The 16425-nt window shown below is 66.1% G+C and overlaps 3 protein-coding genes across 4 annotated transcripts; 2 read left to right on the top strand and 1 right to left on the bottom strand.

Moving 5' to 3' along the window:
* The first annotated feature begins 524 nt into the window (after positions 1–524).
* Positions 525–8696, top strand: TPP1 (tripeptidyl peptidase 1). Of its 2 annotated transcripts, XM_030473392.1 has the most exons (17): positions 525–581; positions 771–860; positions 928–1067; positions 1151–1301; positions 1859–1980; positions 2384–2577; positions 2812–3010; positions 4679–4867; positions 5014–5086; positions 5324–5444; positions 5540–5698; positions 5789–5926; positions 6315–6500; positions 7093–7250; positions 7318–7382; positions 7498–7612; positions 8494–8696. In XM_030473392.1, the coding sequence occupies exons 1-13, from the start codon at positions 571–573 to the stop codon at positions 6474–6476; spliced, it is 1749 nt and encodes a 582-aa protein (XP_030329252.1). In that variant the 5' UTR covers positions 525–570; the 3' UTR covers positions 6477–6500; positions 7093–7250; positions 7318–7382; positions 7498–7612; positions 8494–8696. The 2 variants fall into 2 exon arrangements, with proteins under 2 accessions (XP_030329252.1, XP_030329244.1); XM_030473384.1 differs by having other exon boundaries at positions 556–860.
* TAF10 (TATA-box binding protein associated factor 10) lies at positions 6713–8583 on the top strand. Its single transcript, XM_030477610.1, has 5 exons — positions 6713–6839; positions 7093–7250; positions 7318–7382; positions 7474–7612; positions 8494–8583. The coding sequence occupies exons 1-5, from the start codon at positions 6713–6715 to the stop codon at positions 8581–8583; spliced, it is 579 nt and encodes a 192-aa protein (XP_030333470.1).
* Positions 8697–9114: 418 nt separating the features above from the next.
* Positions 9115–16405, bottom strand: ILK (integrin linked kinase). The gene is made up of 13 exons (XM_030473404.1): positions 16174–16405; positions 14795–14894; positions 13690–13855; positions 12610–12705; positions 12418–12514; positions 12258–12341; positions 12072–12157; positions 11696–11805; positions 11238–11365; positions 10957–11078; positions 10779–10878; positions 9829–9959; positions 9115–9635 (listed from the first exon to the last, which is right to left on the bottom strand). Exons 2-13 carry the CDS (start codon positions 14881–14883, stop codon positions 9486–9488), a joined length of 1359 nt encoding a protein of 452 aa, XP_030329264.1. The 5' UTR covers positions 14884–14894; positions 16174–16405; the 3' UTR covers positions 9115–9485.
* Positions 16406–16425: the final 20 nt, after the last annotated feature.

The raw sequence follows: 16425 nt of genomic DNA, 5'->3' as shown, positions 1-16425 counted from the left end.
AGCAACCTGCTCTAGTGGAAGGTGTCCCTGCCCGGGGCAGAGGTTGGAGCTGGATGAGCTCTAAGGTCCCTTCATCCCAAACCGGGCTGGGGTTCTGTAAATGGAACCACCAACCCCACACGGCCTCTGCCTCCCAGGCCGGGGCCCCGACACGGACCCTCGGCAGCACCGCGGCTCCATCGCCTGCCCGGGCATCCCGCCGGGTCGCCGCTGCCCGGAGAGGGACCGGGAAGACCGGGCCGGGGCAGCTCGGGCCGGACTGCGCCGGGCAGTGGCCGGTACCCTGCGCGAGAGGCCTCCCCGGGCCCCAGCAAGCGACCCCCACGGCGGGGCCACGCCCGGAGCCCCCGGCACTAGCGGCGCGGCCCCGGTGGCGAGCGGCCGGGAGCAGCGGCCGGGCCCGGCGCGGCTCAGCCCAACGACCCCGTCCCGCCTCCCGCCACCTCCCGCAGGCGCCGCGGGGCAGGCCCCGGGCCCTGCCCACCACGTGACCGCGGTTTCGGCCTTCTCATGTGACTGGAATCATGCGCCCGCACACGTGACCGAGTCGCTGCGGCGGGAGGCGGCGGGATGGCGCCGTGGTACCGCGGCCGGGGGGGGCCGGACCGGGGTGACGGGGCCGGGGGGGGCGGCGGGGGGGTCCCCGGTGCGGAGGTGACGGGGGTCAGGCGGGGTTCCCCAGCCCGGGGGGCGGGAGGACGGGCAGGCACCGGGCAGTGCCCGGGTGTCCCGTGGTCCCCGGGCCGCTGTCCCCTGACCGCCTGTTGCAGGTACCGGGGTCTCCCCGCCGCGCTGCTGCTGTGTGCGGCCGCCTGGAGCTGCGCCGTAGGGCTGGCCCTGGAGCGGGACCAGCCGTTCCGGTAGGTGCGGGGCCGGGGGCGGGGCCGGGGCGCTGGAGCCCGGCTGCCGCTCACGGCCCGCCCGCAGGGTCCCCCCCGGCTGGGCCCACACCGGCCGCGTGGAGCCCGGCCACGACGTGCAGCTGACATTCGCGCTGCGGCAGCGCGGCCTGCGGCGCCTGGCCCGGCTCGTCGAGGCTGTGTCGGACCCCCGTTCATCACGATACGGTAACGGCTGTCACCCGTCACCGCGACATGGTAGCGACTGTGTCCTGCGGGGAGGGTGCTCTGACCCCATCGCTGCCTTGCAGGCCAGTACCTGTCCCTGGAGCGCGTGCGAGACCTCGTCCAGCCATCCCCAGCCACGCTCATGGTGGTACTGAAGTGGCTGCAAGGACACGGCGTTGAGACCTGCAGGAGTGTCGCCACCCTGGATTTCCTGGAGTGCCACATGCCGGCGAGGTGAGACCTTCCCGTGCCTAACAGGGCTCGAGGAAACCTGGAGAGGGGCTTTGGGCAAGGGCCTGTAGGGACAGGCCAAGGGGAATGGCTTTAACCTGCCAGAGGGGAGATTGAGATGAGCTCTGAGGCAGAAGCTCTTCCCTGTGAGGGTGCTGAGGCGCTGGCACAGGATGCCCAGAGAAGCTGTGGCTGCCCCATCCCTGGCAGTGTTCAAGGCCGGGTTGGACCCAGGGGCTTGGAGCAACCTGCTCTAGTGGAAGGTGTCCCTGCCCGGGGCAGGGGGTTGGGACTGGAGGAGGTTTAAGGTCCCTTCATCCCAGACCATTCCATGATTCTATGGCTGCCCTTCCCACCAAGACAGAAGCTGCAGAGTCCCCACTGCAGGACACTGGATAGAGCTGCAGGGGTCAGAGCTCTGGTGGGTTTTGGTGATGGCAGTTGGTCGGGTATGGAGGGAGCTCTTTGCTTTGCCTGTGCTGTGGGTCCCAGCAGCAGGCAGGTGGGATGGGTGCAGGGGGCAGGCGCTGACCCTGTGTGTGACTGTCTCTGTGCTGCAGCACGGCCGAGCGCGTCCTGCCAGGGGCCGAGTTCCACCGGTATGTGAAGGGCCAGCGCAGCGTCGTGCGCTCCCCACGCCCCTACATGGTCCCCACCGAGCTGGCGGAGCACCTCGACTTCGGTACGTCCTGCAGAGGGGAGCCAGGGCAGCCCAGAGCTCTTGCTGCCCAGGCTGGGGGAGGGAGGTTAAAGCATTGAGCAGCCAGGACTGGCTGCCTCGGTTTTCCAGAGGACAGGAGCAGGTCCTCCAGGCTGCCCCTGCGCCCCCCTGAGGGGGTTTGTGCGTGCCCCATCCCTGGCAGTTTTCAAGGTCAGGTTGGACGGGGCTTGGAGTCACAGCTTCTCTGGGCAACCTGTGCCAGGGTCCAACTTCCCTCCTCCCGTCAGGTCCTGCAGGGGATGGGCACCCCTGTGGGACACGAAGCCTGAGTGAGGACGGTGAAGGGGGAGCAAAGGGACCATGATACCGTCCTGCTGGAGCTCTGGGCTCTAACAGCCACGTTTCCTGCTTGTTTGTGCACCAGTGGGTGGCCTGCACCGGTTCCCTGCGGAGAGAAAGATGGTCAGCAGAGCCTGGGTCAAGAAGGAGCTGGAGCAGCACCATGGAGGGAGAGCAGCTTTCCACCTGGGAGTGACACCTTCCGTCCTTCGTCAGAGATACAACATGACGAAGGGAGACATCGGGCTCCTACCCAACAACAGCCAGGCCTGTGCCCAGGTAATTGGTGGAGCTCCTGGGGAATTCCATAGGGAATTCCACCCACTGGTGCTTCTCTAGCACTTCCCTGCTGTGCTGGTCCCAGGGCAGCTGGGGGGTTCGTTGGGGGCTGGTGGGAGCACGTGGTGCGCTCGAGCTTCCTGGACCTGCTGGGACAGCTTCTGAGCAGGGACAAAAATAACTTGATTTTTCTAGAGGAAATGAGAGACCACTTGTCCTGCCCTTGTCCCGCAGTTCCTGGAGCAGTACTTCCACCAGGCTGATGTGGCCGAGTTCATGAAGCTCTTTGGCAGCAGCTTTAGCCACCGCACTCAGGTTGACCAAGTTGTTGGGCACCAGGGCTTGGGCAAGGCTGGGCTGGAGGCCAGTCTGGACGTGGAATACATCATGAGCACGGGTGCCAACATCTCCACATGGGTCTTCAGCAATGCAGGTACTGAGCCTCTGGCAGGGGTGCCCTGTGACCGCTTCCTTGCGTCCCGCTGGCTGTGGCACGAGTGTCTGTGCTGAGGGAGCACTCCCTCTGCTGGTGCCTGCTCAGGCACACGCGAGTGGCTGTGGTACACCATGGAATCATCATCCCAGACTGGGTTGTGTTGAAGGGACGTTAAAGCTCCTCCAGTTCCAATCCCCTGCCATGGGCAGGGACACCTTCCACTAGAGCAGGTTGCTCCAAGCCCCTGTGTCCAACCTGGCCTTGGACACTGCCAGGGATGGGGCAGCCACAGCTCACACTGCTGGGATGCAGCCCAGCAAAATGCTTTCCCAGATACAACAGGGAGGGACCTTTTGGGCTTCCCAAGTTGGAGCTGCTGCTGGTGTCTAATGGCTCACAGGGGAATCATCTGCGTTGGTTTGTGTAGCTGCTTTTGAGATGGTGTGAACTTTGAGTATCCTGTAACAGATACTTCCGCACCTCAAGTACACCATGTAAAGCATCACCCCGCTCTGCTCCCTTTCCATGGGGCGAGAGCACAGCAACCCTGTCCTCCTGTTTCTTTTCTGCTGCTTTGAGGTTGAAGCTTGACTCTGCCAGTGCAGAGGATGAAGGAGGGGAAGGCAATCTGTAAAAACAGGGTTGCAAAACAGCCTGCACAAACATGGCCTGAGGTGTCGTCTGTCCCAGAGCAGAAGCTGGCTGAGCAGGAGCCGGGGTGTTCTGACAGCTCCCAGCAGAACGTGAGCAGCTGAGGGGGAGGGCTCTGCTCCTGCCTCATGGAGAGGGATGAGGGGCCTTGGGCAGGTGGAGGTGGAATCCTCCTTCCAGGAGCAGAGATGGGCTGGAGCAGCCTGAGGAGAAGGACTTGGGGGTGTTGGGTGAGGGGAAGCTCCCCATGACCCGGCTTCAGTGTGTGCTTGAGCCCAGAACCCCCCCATGTGCTGGGCTGCACCCCCAGAGCGTGAGCAGCAGCTCAGGGAGGGGATTCTGCCCCTCTGCTGCGCTCTGGGGAGACCCCCCCTGCAGTCCTGACCCAGCTCTGGGGCAACAGCACAAGAGGGACGTGGAGCTGCTGGAGCGAGGCCAGAGGAGGCCCCGGAGCTGCTGCGAGGGCTGGAGCAGCTCTGCTCTGGAGCCAGGCTGAGAGAGCTGGGCTGGGGCAGCCTGGAGAAGAGAAGGCTCCTGAAGGGGAGACCTTAGAGCAGCTCCAGTGCCTAAAGGGGCTCCAGGAAACCTGGAGAGGGGCTTTGGACAAGGGCCTGGAGGGACAGGCCAAGGGGAATGGCTTTAACCTGCCAGAGGGGAGATTGAGATGAGCTCTGAGGCAGAAGCTCTTCCATGTGAGGGTACTGAGGCACTGGCACAGGGTGCCCAGAGAAGCTGTGGCTGCCCCATCCCTGGCAGTGTTCAAGGCCAGGTTGGACACAGGGGCTTGGAGCAACCTGCTCTAGTGGAAGGTGTCTCTGCCCGTGGCAGGGGGTTGGAGCTGGAGGAGCTTTAAGGTCTCTCCCAACCCAAACCGGTCTGGGATTCCATGGTTTTAAGATTCAGCTCCTGGTGCTAGTGGTGCTGCTGCGGCATGGGCACCCCCTGCTATCCCCATGTCTCTTCGAGTCTGGTGTCCTAGAGGAGCTGAACTTCCTCCCCTCCATGTCTCTGCAGGGAGACATGAGAGCCAGGAGCCGTTCCTGGCCTGGCTGCTGCTGCTCAGCAACATGTCCTCACTGCCCTGGGTGCACTCCGTGAGCTATGGGGATGACGAGGACAGCCTCTCGGTGGCCTACATGGAGCGCGTCAACGTGGAGTTCATGAAGGCGGCTGCCCGTGGCTTGACCATCCTCTTTGCCTCCGGTGCGTGCTGCTGCCGGTGCTGGTGTGAGCGCACCGGAGTGTCCTGGCGTGCTGGGGAGTTCCACAGTGGGGATGTTCTGCCTTGGGGCAGCCAGGATCCCCCTGGGAATGCTGTCTGGGATAACCCCGTCCGCCTGTGCCGGCAGGTGATGATGGTGCGGGGTGCAGGAGGGTGCGCAGTGGGAACCACACGTTCCGGCCCAGCTTTCCAGCCTCCAGGTAGATGTAGGGAGAAGAACCTGGGTCCAGTGGAGATCTGGGGCTCCGCACAGCGCTGCTGCTGCGGCTGCTCAGAGCCCTGGCCTGGGCCAGTGCCTGCATGGGGCTGGCTTTGAGCTGCTGTGGGGACTCCGGGGGTCACCCCACCCACTGGGGACACTCAGAGACTGGAGTTGGGGGTACTGAGAGGGGGCTGGTGTGTGGAGTGACCCTGCAGTGCCCCCCATGTTCCCCCAGCCCCTATGTCACCACTGTGGGTGGAACGTCCTTCAAGAACCCCTTCCTGGTGACGGCTGAGGTGACTGACTACATCAGTGGCGGCGGCTTCAGCAACATCTTCCCCATGCCCCAGTACCAGGTGAGGCGGCGTCAGGGCCGCAGCCAGGGCTCAGGGTGCTTGGTGGGGTGATGGGGGCTTCAGGGGCTGGAGCTGAGCCCGTGTCCTGTCCCCAGGCCGCTGCCGTGGGGCAGTTCCTGCACTCGACCCCGAAGCTGCCACCCAGCTCCTACTACAACAGCAGCGGCCGAGCCTACCCCGACCTGGCCGCCCTCTCGGACAACTACTGGGTGGTGACGAACCGCATCCCCCTGCCCTGGGTGTCGGGGACCTCGGTGAGGATGTAGCCCCACGGCCATGCTGCAGGGCACTGAGGCGCTTTGGTGCTCATGTCCATCTCCTCCATCTCCTCGTCTGTGCTGCAGGCGTCCACGCCGGTGGTGGGGGGCATGGTGGCTCTGGTCAACGACCGGCGGCTGCAGCAAGGGCTCGCACCCCTCGGCTTCCTCAACCCCACGTTGTACCAGCTGCGGGAGCAGGGCCACGAGGACGCGCTCTATGATGTAAGCTGGGCAGGGGGCTGGCGGGCCGTGGGTTGGGTGCTGGGGTACTGGCGTGGCTGGGGCTGCTGGAGGGCACTGGGGCTGCAGGGGGGCTGTGGGGCCAGGGCAGCCGTTGGGCTGGGGGCCAAGGGGCCGTGCGGCTGAAGTGGCCATAGGGTCGGGGCTGCCGAGGGGCCCACGGGGTGGGTGCTGGGGACATGGCGGGGCTGCTTCTCCCAAGGCCGGGGGAATGAAGCTGCCTTCCCGCAGTGCTGGGTCCTGGGGGGTGCTCCGCGGGGTCCCCGTGTGCTGCTGGGGGGGAGCCTGGGCACGGGGGGTCCGGGAGGCCTCCGCGGGGGCTCGAGCCGGGCTGGCGGCGCCCGGTGCGCGCTGAGGGCTGTCCCCGCAGGTGACGCAGGGCTGCCACGTGTCCTGCCTGGACGGCGTCGTTCAGGGACAGGGCTTCTGCGCCGGCCCCGGCTGGGACCCGGTCACGGGCTGCGGCTCCCCCAACTTCCCGCGGCTGCTGCGGGCGCTGCTGGCCGCGGCCGCCAGGGGGCGCCAGCAATAAAGGCGCCGGGCCCCGCCCACACGTGTGCGTCAGTGCCGGGGGCGCCAACGGGGGGCGAGCGGGGCGGGGCGGAGCCAATGGGACGGGGCGGTGGGCTGCGCGGGGAGAGGAGCGAGCGGAGCCAATGGGGTGATGCGGCGGGCGGGACGAGCGGGCGGAGCCAATGGGACGGCTCGCTGTGCGCAGGCGCGGCGGCGGTGGGCGGAGCCCGTGCTGCGCGGCGGCGGCGGCGGGCGATGAGCGGCAGCGCGGAGGCCGACCCGGCGGCTCCGGCCGCCCCCGCGCCGCCCGCGCCCGCCGACAGCAAAGCGAGCCCCGGCGGCGGCGGCGGCGGCCCCGGGGCGGCCCCGGGCGCGGTGGGCGGTGCGACGCGGGGCGGGGCGCGGCGGGTGGGAGCGGGCTGGGGGAGAGCGGCCGGGCCGGGAGCGGGGCGGCGGGGGCAGGGGCCGGGCAGCGGGGGAGCGCGGGCCGGGGGCGGGCACCGAGCTTGGGCACGGGCCTTGCCCGTCCACGGGGGTCAGGGGCGCTGGGCTCGGGCCGCGGGGCCGGGGGTGCCCGGGGGGGGGCCGGGGCAGGCCCGGCGGGGCCGGCCGCCCTCTGAGCGCTCTGCCCGCAGCCCCCGTGTCGGCGGCGGTGGCCGCGGCCCCCCCGGAGGGGACCATGTCCAACGGGGTCTACGTGCCGCCCGGCGTGGCCAACGGGGATGTGAAGCCGGTGGTGTCCACCACGCCGCTGGTGGACTTCCTCATGCAGCTGGAGGATTACACACCGACGGTACGGGCGGGCCGGGGGGGCGGGCGCCGGGGGACGGCCCCGTTCCTCCCGCCTCTCTCTCCTGCAGATCCCAGACGCCGTTACAGGGTATTACCTCAACCGGGCAGGATTCGAGGCCTCGGACCCGCGCATGTGAGTGGCCCCGGGGTGGGGGGGGACGGTGGCTGCCAGGGCCCGGCGGGGCTCCGGTACCCGGCGGCGCCCCCCGTGGCTCCCTCGGCAGCCCCGCTCCCGTCTCGCCCGGCAGCATCCGCCTCATCTCTCTGGCTGCGCAGAAGTTCATCTCGGACATCGCCAATGACGCGCTACAGCACTGCAAGATGAAAGGCACGGCCTCGGGCAGCTCTCGCAGCAAGAGCAAGGTGGGAGCAGGCAGCACGGATGCTCGGGCAGGGGAAGCGTCTCCTGAGGCTGAACGGGCTCAAAGAGCCACCGCTGAGCACCGGGACGTGCAGAACGTCCTAAACCTGTTGTGCCTCTGAAGGAGCAGCATGTGAGCGAACAGGCCAGGGCTGTGCTGCCGGCAAAGGGACGTGTGAGAGAAGGGGGTGGGCAGGATTTACGGAATGGGCTTTGGACGCTTCATGGGAACGTGTGAGCAGCTGCACCTTGTGCCCTGTGTCCTGCCTCTGACAGCAGCCATGACTCTGAGGAATGTCGTGGTAGGACAAGGGGTGATGGGTTTAAACTGAAACGGGAAGTTCAGGTTGGATCGAAGGCAGAAGCTCTTCCCTGTGAGGGTGCTGAGTCGCTGGCACAGGGTGCCCAGAGAAGCTGTGGCTGCCCCATCCCTGGCAGTGTTCAAGGCCAGGTTGGACCCAGGGGCTTGGAGCAACCTGCTCTAGTGGAAGGTGTCCCTGCCCGGGGCAGGGGATTGGAGCTGGGTGAGCTTTAAGGTCCCTTCAACACAAACCATTCCAGGATTCTGTTCCTGGGGAGGAACATGAACAGGGCACAAGGCTGGTCTGGGGATTCTCCCAGTCATCACCTGGTTGTGGGTCAGGAGGGTCCCGATGTGATTTATCTTTATAACGTGGAGCAACTCTCGGTCTCTCTCTGGTCACTGAGGGCTCAGAGCAAACCAAACGTGGGAGCTGGTGAATGCCCAAACCCAGGTGTGCAGCTGCTCCTGGTGCTGGGCCCATGCAGTGCCAGGAAGCCCATTTCGGCCCCCGAAACCCTGCTGGGTGTGAGGAACTTGGATTGCCCCGACTGGGACTGACAGGGGTCCTTGTTCCTGCAGGACAAGAAGTACACACTGACCATGGAAGACCTGACACCAGCGCTTGCAGAGTACGGCATCAACGTGAAAAAGCCACATTACTTCACGTGAGGACTGAGGGATTGTCACTGGAACTTCAGGTCACTTCTGTGCCATTAAACACCTGGGCAGGGTTTTTGGTGGAACAGCGTCTTGTCTCTTGCCCTGCCTGCAGTGAAACAGCACACACTGCCCGCCGGGGCTTCTCTTCTCACCACATCACCACAGGTTGTTCCTGTGCCTTTGGAAGGCGAGGAGAGGGGTTAGCAACTGGTTCCAGTTGCATCCTCTGCCCTTCCCAGGAGGTTCATCCCTGCCCAGGGGGCTGCAGGGAAGGTGTGGTGGGACGAGGGCTGCCCAACACTCCATTTCTCCCACCCAAGCATCACTCTCGACTCTCCAGAGGATGCTCGAGTCCTGCACAACCCTGCAGACAGAGCCTGGGCCCATCCCCCATGGGAGGAGGGTGCTGATGGCCCCACTGCCTTCCTCCGAGCACCATGGGAGGTTTGGCGCAGGCGCTGAGCCCGGAGCCTGTGGACTGTTGGGCAGCTGCCGTCCATCTCCCGCCCTCTCTGTGCTCCCAGTGCCCCTCACAGCAGCTTCATAACAAACGTTTATTTGGGATGCTGGCAGCTTTTCCACGTGGCCTAGATGGAAAACCAGGGAGTGAAGCGCAAAGCTGGGGTGTGCAGCAGGCAGAGCCCCCCTGGCTGCTCTGGGAGGAGAGCTCCAGCACCCTGCCCAGCCCCGGGGCAGCAGCGCCCATGGCCTGGCCTCCTGCCCTGGCTGCCCACAGCTCCGGGGAGGGTGGAGGTGCTGCCCTGGGCTTGGTGCTGCGGGGGCAGAGGTGTCTGTACCGTGTCCGTGGCTGGCGCGGGAGGGGGATGGTCCCTGCTCCCCCCGGCACTGGGTTAGAGAAGGCACTTGGGGGTGGTGGGGGGAAGCGTGGCAGCGCAGAGGAGCATCGCCCTCTATTTCTCCTGCATCTTCTCCAGGATGGGCACGATCATGTCGAACTTGGGGCGCTTGGCTGGGTCCTCGTTCATGCAGATCTTCATCAGCTTGCAGATGTGTGGGGAGATGCCGGGCGGGATGGTGGGACGCAGCCCCTCCAGGGCCACCTTCAGCAGAGGAAGAGAGGGGCAGGATCCCAAATCTGGGCCCTGCATTGGGTGGGCAGAGCCTGCACCTCTGCGATGGGGGGGGGTGGTGGAGGGCTCCTGCTGGGGGATGTTGCTGCCTTCCCCATGGGCTGCCTGTTCCCTGCCTTATCCATGGACCTGGACCCTGCACTTTGCCCAACCCTCTCCTCACCTTCATGCCTATCTCCATATTGGACAAGTCTGCAAAGGGCACCTCGCGCGTCACCAGCTCCCACAGCAGCACGGCAAAACTCCACATGTCAGCCGAGCGCCTGTTGATTTCCTCTGGCTTCTTCTGCAGGGCTGCAGGGAACCCAGCACAGGGTTGGATGGGGTCCTGTGCTTGGGCCACAACCAACCCCTGCAACGCTCCAGGCGTGGGGAACAGCGGCTGGAAACTGCTCATGGAAAAGGACCTGGGGGTGCTGAGTGACGGAGCTGAACATGAGCAGCTTGTGCCCAGGCAGCCAAGAAGCCACCAGCATCCTGGCCTGGATCAGCACCAGTGTGGCAGCAGGGCCAGCGCAGGGATTGTCCCCCTGTGCTGGGCACGGGTGAGGCTGCACCTCGAATCCTGTGTCAGTTCTGGGCCCCTCACTGCAAGAGAGACATTGAGGGGCTGGAGCGGGGCCAGAGAAGGGCACCGGAGCTGGTGCAGGGCCTGGAGCACAAGTGTGATGAGGAACGGCTGAGGGACCTGGGGGGTTTAGTCTGGAGAAGAGAAGGCTCAGGGGGGACCTTCTCGCTCTCTGCAACTGCCTGACAGGAGGATGGAGCCAGGAGGGGGCTGGTCTCTGCTCCCAAGGAACAAGGGATGGGACAAGAGGAAACGGCCTCAAGCTGCCCCAGGGCAGGTTTAGATGGAGATGAGGAACAATTCCTTCCCCAGAGGGTGCTCAGGCATTGGAACAGGCTGCCCAGGGCAGGGCTGGAGTCACCGGCCCTGCAAGTGTTCACACCCCGTGTAGCCGAGGCCTCAGTGCCATGGGTTAGTGGTGGCCTTGGCACTGCTGGGGAGCGGTTGCACTGGATGATCCCGAAGCTCCTTCCCAGCCCGGTGGGTTCCGTGGCTCTATGAGGAGGGTGAGGAAGGGCTGGGGGGGGGTGATGCCGGGCACTCACCTTCAGGAGCCACCCAGGCGGGCGCATACATCCTGCCCGGGCACTGGAAGGAGAACTTGACGTCGGCCATGCTGATCCGCGCCGTCATGTCCTCGTCGATCTGGGGGGACACGGTGGTGGGAGGGGACCTGCCCCTGCCTGCGGGGGTCAGGCTGTGCCGCACGGCCCCGGCACTCACCATGATGCTGCGGCTGTTGAGGTGGTGGCGCGGGATGAGCGGCTCCAGCGTGTGCAGGAAGGCCATGCCCCGCGCGATGTCGAAGGCGAATTTCACCGCCTGCATCTGGTCCACGACGAAGTCTGCAGGGAGGGAGTTGGTGCCACGTCACTGGGAGGGCACCTGGGCACACTAGGAGCTCACCCCGCGCTGGAAATGTAGCTGGAGAGACTCCAAACACACCGAGAGGGATGGGGAGGCCGGCCTTGGCCCCCGGCACCGCCACCCCCATGGGCACTCACTTGTCCCCTCGTGCAACACGTTGTAGAGAGACCCATAGGGCATCCAGTGGCTGATAACGATGGGGTGCGGCGCTGGGGGGGCCTGGCAGGCACCCAGCACTGGTAAGACGTTGGGGTGAGAAAAGATCCTACAAGAGAATCACAGAATCAACCAGGTTGGGAAAGATCTTCAGGATCATCCAGTGCAACCACTCCCCAGCAGTGCCAAGGCCACCACTAACCCACGGCACTGAGGCCTCGGCTACATGGGGTGTGAACACTTGCAGGGACGGTGGCTCCAGCCCTGCCCTGGGCAGCCTGTTCCAATGCCTGAGCACCCTTTGGGGAACAAGCACCAGTTCTGAGGATGGAGGGTGCTGCCCACAGCCCCCCTGCACTGCTTCTGTGCCACCTCCCGGTCATGTCAGAGCCCTGCCTCGAGCACCGCTGCCCCGGGGCAGGACGCGGCCGGTGCTCACCGCAGCTTTGGGTATTCCTCGTTGAAGTCTCGGCTCTTCCGAGTTGTCCAGTCCCGGATTTTGAGCATTTTGATGACGATGTCGTTGCCCTGCCAGCGCCCCTTCCACAGCTGCAGGGACCGGAGGAGACAGTGGAGACACCGCTGCGAGAGGGACCCCAGCCCCCGAACACCTCCTGCCCCTTCATGAGGCTGTGAGGTCCTCAAGGTAGGTCCACAGCAACATGAGGTGACAGTGGCACAGCACGAGAGCGGCGCCCGGCCAGCCCCATGCCAGGCCATGGGAAGCCCTGGAGCAGCCGTGCCCAGCCCCGCGCCCAGCCGCGATGGAGTAGGAGCAGGGCTCTACGCGGGCAGCACTCCCCCCAGCCACGCACCTCCCCCGACTGGTTCTCATTGAGTTTCTGGCTCAAGATCAGCTGCTTGAAGTCAATTCCAGCAAGTTTGTTGAGAGTCCCGTTCCCTGCGGGAAAAGGAGGGGATGGAGCCTGCGGGCACAGGGCCTTCCCCCTGGCGCTGCCCCGGGAGCACAGCCCTGCCCAGAGGGAGGGCTCCGGCCTTACTGGGGCGCGTGCGCGTGGTGCCCTTCCAGAAGGTGTCCTTGTAGGGGATCTTGGTGAGACTCTGCCCCAGCTTCTCAGCGCGCTCTGCAGGGGACAAGGGGTTGGCAGCGCTGCTGGCGCGGGGCACAGCGGCTGCCATGGGGCGCTGGGGACCTCCTACCTCTCAAGACCTCTCGCAGCGGTGGCTTGGCTTTGTCCATGGGCGTCTCGCCATACTTGTTAGCAATGCTGACCAAGGCCCCATTGCCCACCAGGTCCTGAGGGAGCAGGAAGCGAGCATCAGCATTTGCTGTGCTCAGCCTCCTGCCTCGTCCCTCCTCTCCCTCGCCCGTGTCCAAGCGCTTCCGCTCACCTCCGCCACTTGGTCGTGTCCCCAGAAGCAGGCGTAGTGCAGCGGTGTGTTCCCATGCTCGTTCACGGCATTGATGTCTGCTTTGAACTGGACCAGCTGGGGCAGGACGACAGTTCCTGTTACTCTAGAACAGGTCCCCACCACCCAGCACCACGCCCTGCAGCAGCACCGTCACCAACCACCGGCACGTCGGCTGCTCTGGCACTAGCCAAGTCTGGGGCTGGGAGCAAGGTGAGGGTGAGGTGGGGCTTCGGTGGGGAGGGTGAAGGAGCTCAGATGTGGGGATACAGCAAGTTCACGGCAAGGAACCCAGGAGGTGATGATGGGGAGTGAGCCCTGGGTGGACCTGGAGGAAAAGGACCTGGGGGTGCTGAGTGACGGAGCTGAACACCAGCAGCTTGTGCCCAGGCAGCCAAGAAGCCACCAGCATCCTGGCCTGGATCAGCACCAGTGTGGCAGCAGGGCCAGGGCAGTGACTGTCCCCTTGCACTGGGCACTGGTGAGGCTGCACCTCGAATCCTGTGTCAATTCTGGGCCCCTCACTACAAGAGAGACATTGAGGTGCTGGAGTGGGGCCAGAGAAGGGCAATGGAGCTGGTGCAGGGCCTGGAGCACAAATGTGATGAGGAACAGCTGAGGGACCTGGGGGGTTTAGTCTGGAGAAGAGAAGGCTCAGGGGGGACCTTCTCGCTCTCTGCAACTGCCTGACAGGAGGATGGAGCCAGGAGGGGGCTGGTCTCTGCTCCCAAGGAACAAGGGATGGGACAAGAGGAAACGGCCTCAAGCTGCCCCAGGGCAGGTTTAGATGGAGCTGAGGAACAATTCCTTCCCCAGAGGGTGCTCAGGCATTGGAACAGGCTGCCCAGGGCAGGGCTGGAGTCACCGGCCCTGCAAGTGTTCACACCCTGTGTAGCCGAGGCCTCAGTGCCATGGGTTAGTGGTGGCCTTGGCAGTGCTGGGGACGGTTGCACTGAGTGATCCTGCTCTTTCCCAGCCCGGTGGATTCTATGGTTCCCTGACCCGGTGTGGGGCTGCCCAGAGCCCACGCCGGTTTCCCGGTGCCGGTGGTGCTGCAGGTACCTTCTGCACGATGTCGCGGTGGCCGTGGCTCGCAGCCAGGTGCAGGGGGGTGTCATCACCGCGGTTCATGACGTTGATGCGTGCCCCACGCATGATGAGCATGTCCACCACGTTGGCGCGGCCCTCGCGGCAGGCCCAGTGCAGCGGGCTGAAGCCATGGTCATCCCTGCGGGGGCAGCACAGACACGGCTCCTCCTGCGCTCTCCCACCCCCACCAGGGCCCCGGAGCCCGATGCCAAATCCCATCTTCCCATGAATCACAGACACTGGCAGGAGCCAGAGCCCGGATCCCGCCTCCCCTGGCCCCTCGCTCCATCCTGGCCAAGTAAGGGAGGAGGAGACCAGCCGGGCCTTAAAAGGAGACCAGGGCCCGTGGTGGGGCTGCGGCACCCCCAGCTCCCTCTACCCCACACCCGAGCCCCAACCCTGGCACAGCCCCGGAAGCCATTGGACGGGGCTTGGAGCAACCTGCTCCAGTGGAAGGTGTCCCTGCCCATGGCAGGCAGGCTGGGGTTCTATGACATGACCACACACCCCAGAAGCGCCTGGCACGACCCGTGGGTCTGGAACCCCCAGGAGGGTCTCAAAGACATGGCCAAGGGAAGGTCCCTTCTCCAGGATGAGCTCAGGGAAGATGCTGCCATGTCCCGGCAGGAACCTGCCTGCCCACAGCGATGGAGGGGTCAGCTCTAAACATGGGAGGGCAGCGGGGTCCTGTGGGAGCCCCAGCAGCAGGAGGACAGACCCAGAACAGGACACATGGGCGTGGAGCCAGTGGGATGGGCAGGAGCGTCCCTTGTGGCTTCAGCCCTGCTGTAAGCCCCAGGCTGTGCTCCCATGGGACGTGCTCACCCAGCCCTGGCACCCACCCAGGGGACGGAGGGATACCCTCGAGCACCCCCAGCGCAGCCCCGTCCCCAAGTGGCTGGAGGACGAGCAGCCTTGGCCCGTGCCTCAGCGATGCCGTAACTTCCTCCCGGCGGGGAGGAGCTGAATCCCACCCGCTCCCGGGACATGGAGTGGGGCGGAAACAAGCCCGAGTCCCAGCCCCGGCTCCAGCCCCAGCCCCCCCGCTCGGTGCCCCCCCTCCGTGCCCCACGCTCACCCCTGATTGAGGTCGTTCTCGGTGTTGTCCAGCCACAGGCGCACGGCCACCGCGTTGCCCTCCCGGCACTGCGTGAAGATGTCGTCCATTGCGGCTCTCGCTGTGGGGACATGGGGATGTGGGGACACAGGGCACACACCGGGCTCGCTGTCCCCTGTCCCGCGCACAGCCCCAGGACCTGGACACGGCCCCCCCTTGGCTGCGGCATCCCCCCGGGCAGGAGCCTCCTGCTCTTCCTCAGCAGCCCTATGGAAAACTGGGAGCGCTGGAGGCCGGGACAGAGTTGTGGCCGCAGGGGAAGCTCAGGGCTCCAGTGTCACCAGGAAGCACATTCGGTGCCTCCAGCTTATCGCTGGGCACAGCCTCAGCCGGTGCCCGCAGCGCCCCGGGGGGGTCCGGCACCACCCCCATGGGCTCCCACAGCTCATGGACCATCCCGAGCCCCGGCTCTGCCCAGCCTTGGCTGGACGTGGCACAGCGCCACGCTCCGCCGAGACCACGAAGGGCCACAAGCTTCCCTTAAACCAGCGGACACGGGCAAAGAGAACACTCTGCTGCAGATTTAAGCCCTTGGGGACAGCAGCCCATGGGGACACCCCTTGGGGCTCCGGCCGTGCCTCCACTTCCCTGGAGGTCTGTACCATCCAGCAGGGACGTGGGGCTGCCCTCAGCGAGTCCCACAGCGCGGGTGCAGGCACGGACCGAGCACCATGTCCCCAACAGACACCCGAGGTGGGTTTAAACACAGGCAGGACGGACCCGGCTCCACCCCGGGGACAGCCCTGTGCTGCTGGGTGAGAGCTGAAGGAGGCACAGACCCTGCGAGGCTCCAGCTCCGCCAGGGTAGCGGCAGTGTCATCCTGGCTCACCGGCTGCGAGGACAGAGTAGCTCTGCCCGCATCCTAGCCCGATGTCCTGCGCGTCCTGGCAGCCCCAGGGGCGATAGCTCTGCCCCGGGGGCGATGGCACTGCCCGTCCTCAATGGGACCCTGCCCGTCCTCAGTGCGTCCTGCCTGTCCCCAGTGGGTCCCTGCCCTTCCTCAATGGGTCCTGCCTGTCCTCCATGGGTTTACCAGCCCCTGCTCCCTCCACCCCGGCCTCCTCCACCCCCAACGACTCCGTGTCCCGCCCCGGAACGGCCCCGGCCCCTGCCCAGCCCCGACTCGGACCAGGACCCGCGGCACCGGGGCCCGGGCCAGCCTCATTCCCGGCCCGTCCTACCGCAGCCGCTGCCCACTCACCCCCGCACCAGCCCCGCCCGGACCTGTCCGCGCCAACCGGCGGCCCCGGCCCCGCTCCCTGCCCTCCGCCCCGGGCCCGCCCCGGCCCCTCCCTCCCTGCGCCCCGCTCCGCTGCGCTCCGGTCCCGGCCGCTCTCACCGGCTCCGCTCGGCCAAGGGCGGCGGCTCGCGGGCGCGGGACCGCGCGTGGGCTCCGCCCCGGGACAGCCGCCGCAGCGCCCCCTGCCGGACGGACACCGCCCCGCTCCGGCCTTTGCGGTGCTGTAAAGGGGCGGGGCGGGAACCGAGCGCTGGAACCAGCACCGGTACCGAGCACCGGCAGCGGCGAGGCCGGGTACGACCCTGGGTACGGGCGGGGCGAGCGGCTCAGGCGGCGTGGCTGCTCGGCCTC

This window comes from Strigops habroptila, chromosome 2 (assembly GCF_004027225.2).
Source record: "Strigops habroptila isolate Jane chromosome 2, bStrHab1.2.pri, whole genome shotgun sequence".
In the NCBI taxonomy this organism is placed as follows: Eukaryota; Metazoa; Chordata; class Aves; order Psittaciformes; family Psittacidae; genus Strigops; species Strigops habroptila.
The sequence above is the reverse complement of the archived record's forward strand: the minus strand, read 5'-3'. Positions and strand labels throughout refer to the sequence as shown.

What these genes read in the sequence shown, in the direction of transcription:
- TAF10 (XM_030477610.1), top strand. Translation starts at nt 6,713, where the DNA reads ATGAGCGGCAGCGCGGAGGCCGACCCGGCGGCTCCGGCCGCCCCCGCG. An exon ending in GGCCCCGGGCGCGGTGGGCG is followed by an intron (nt 6,840 to 7,092) that starts GTGCGACGCGGG and finishes CTCTGCCCGCAG; the next exon opens with CCCCCGTGTCGGCGGCGGTG. An exon ending in TGGAGGATTACACACCGACG is followed by an intron (nt 7,251 to 7,317) that starts GTACGGGCGGGC and finishes TCTCTCCTGCAG; the next exon opens with ATCCCAGACGCCGTTACAGG.
- TPP1 (XM_030473384.1), top strand. Translation starts at nt 571, where the DNA reads ATGGCGCCGTGGTACCGCGGCCGGGGGGGGCCGGACCGGGGTGACGGG. An exon ending in TCCCCATGCCCCAGTACCAG is followed by an intron (nt 5,445 to 5,539) that starts GTGAGGCGGCGT and finishes TCCTGTCCCCAG; the next exon opens with GCCGCTGCCGTGGGGCAGTT. An exon ending in ACGAGGACGCGCTCTATGAT is followed by an intron (nt 5,927 to 6,314) that starts GTAAGCTGGGCA and finishes CTGTCCCCGCAG; the next exon opens with GTGACGCAGGGCTGCCACGT.
- ILK (XM_030473404.1), bottom strand. Translation starts at nt 14,883, where the DNA reads ATGGACGACATCTTCACGCAGTGCCGGGAGGGCAACGCGGTGGCCGTG. An exon ending in GCTGCGAGAGGTCTTGAGAG is followed by an intron (nt 12,342 to 12,417) that starts GTAGGAGGTCCC and finishes TGTCCCCTGCAG; the next exon opens with AGCGCGCTGAGAAGCTGGGG. An exon ending in ATGAGAACCAGTCGGGGGAG is followed by an intron (nt 11,806 to 12,071) that starts GTGCGTGGCTGG and finishes CGGTCCCTGCAG; the next exon opens with CTGTGGAAGGGGCGCTGGCA.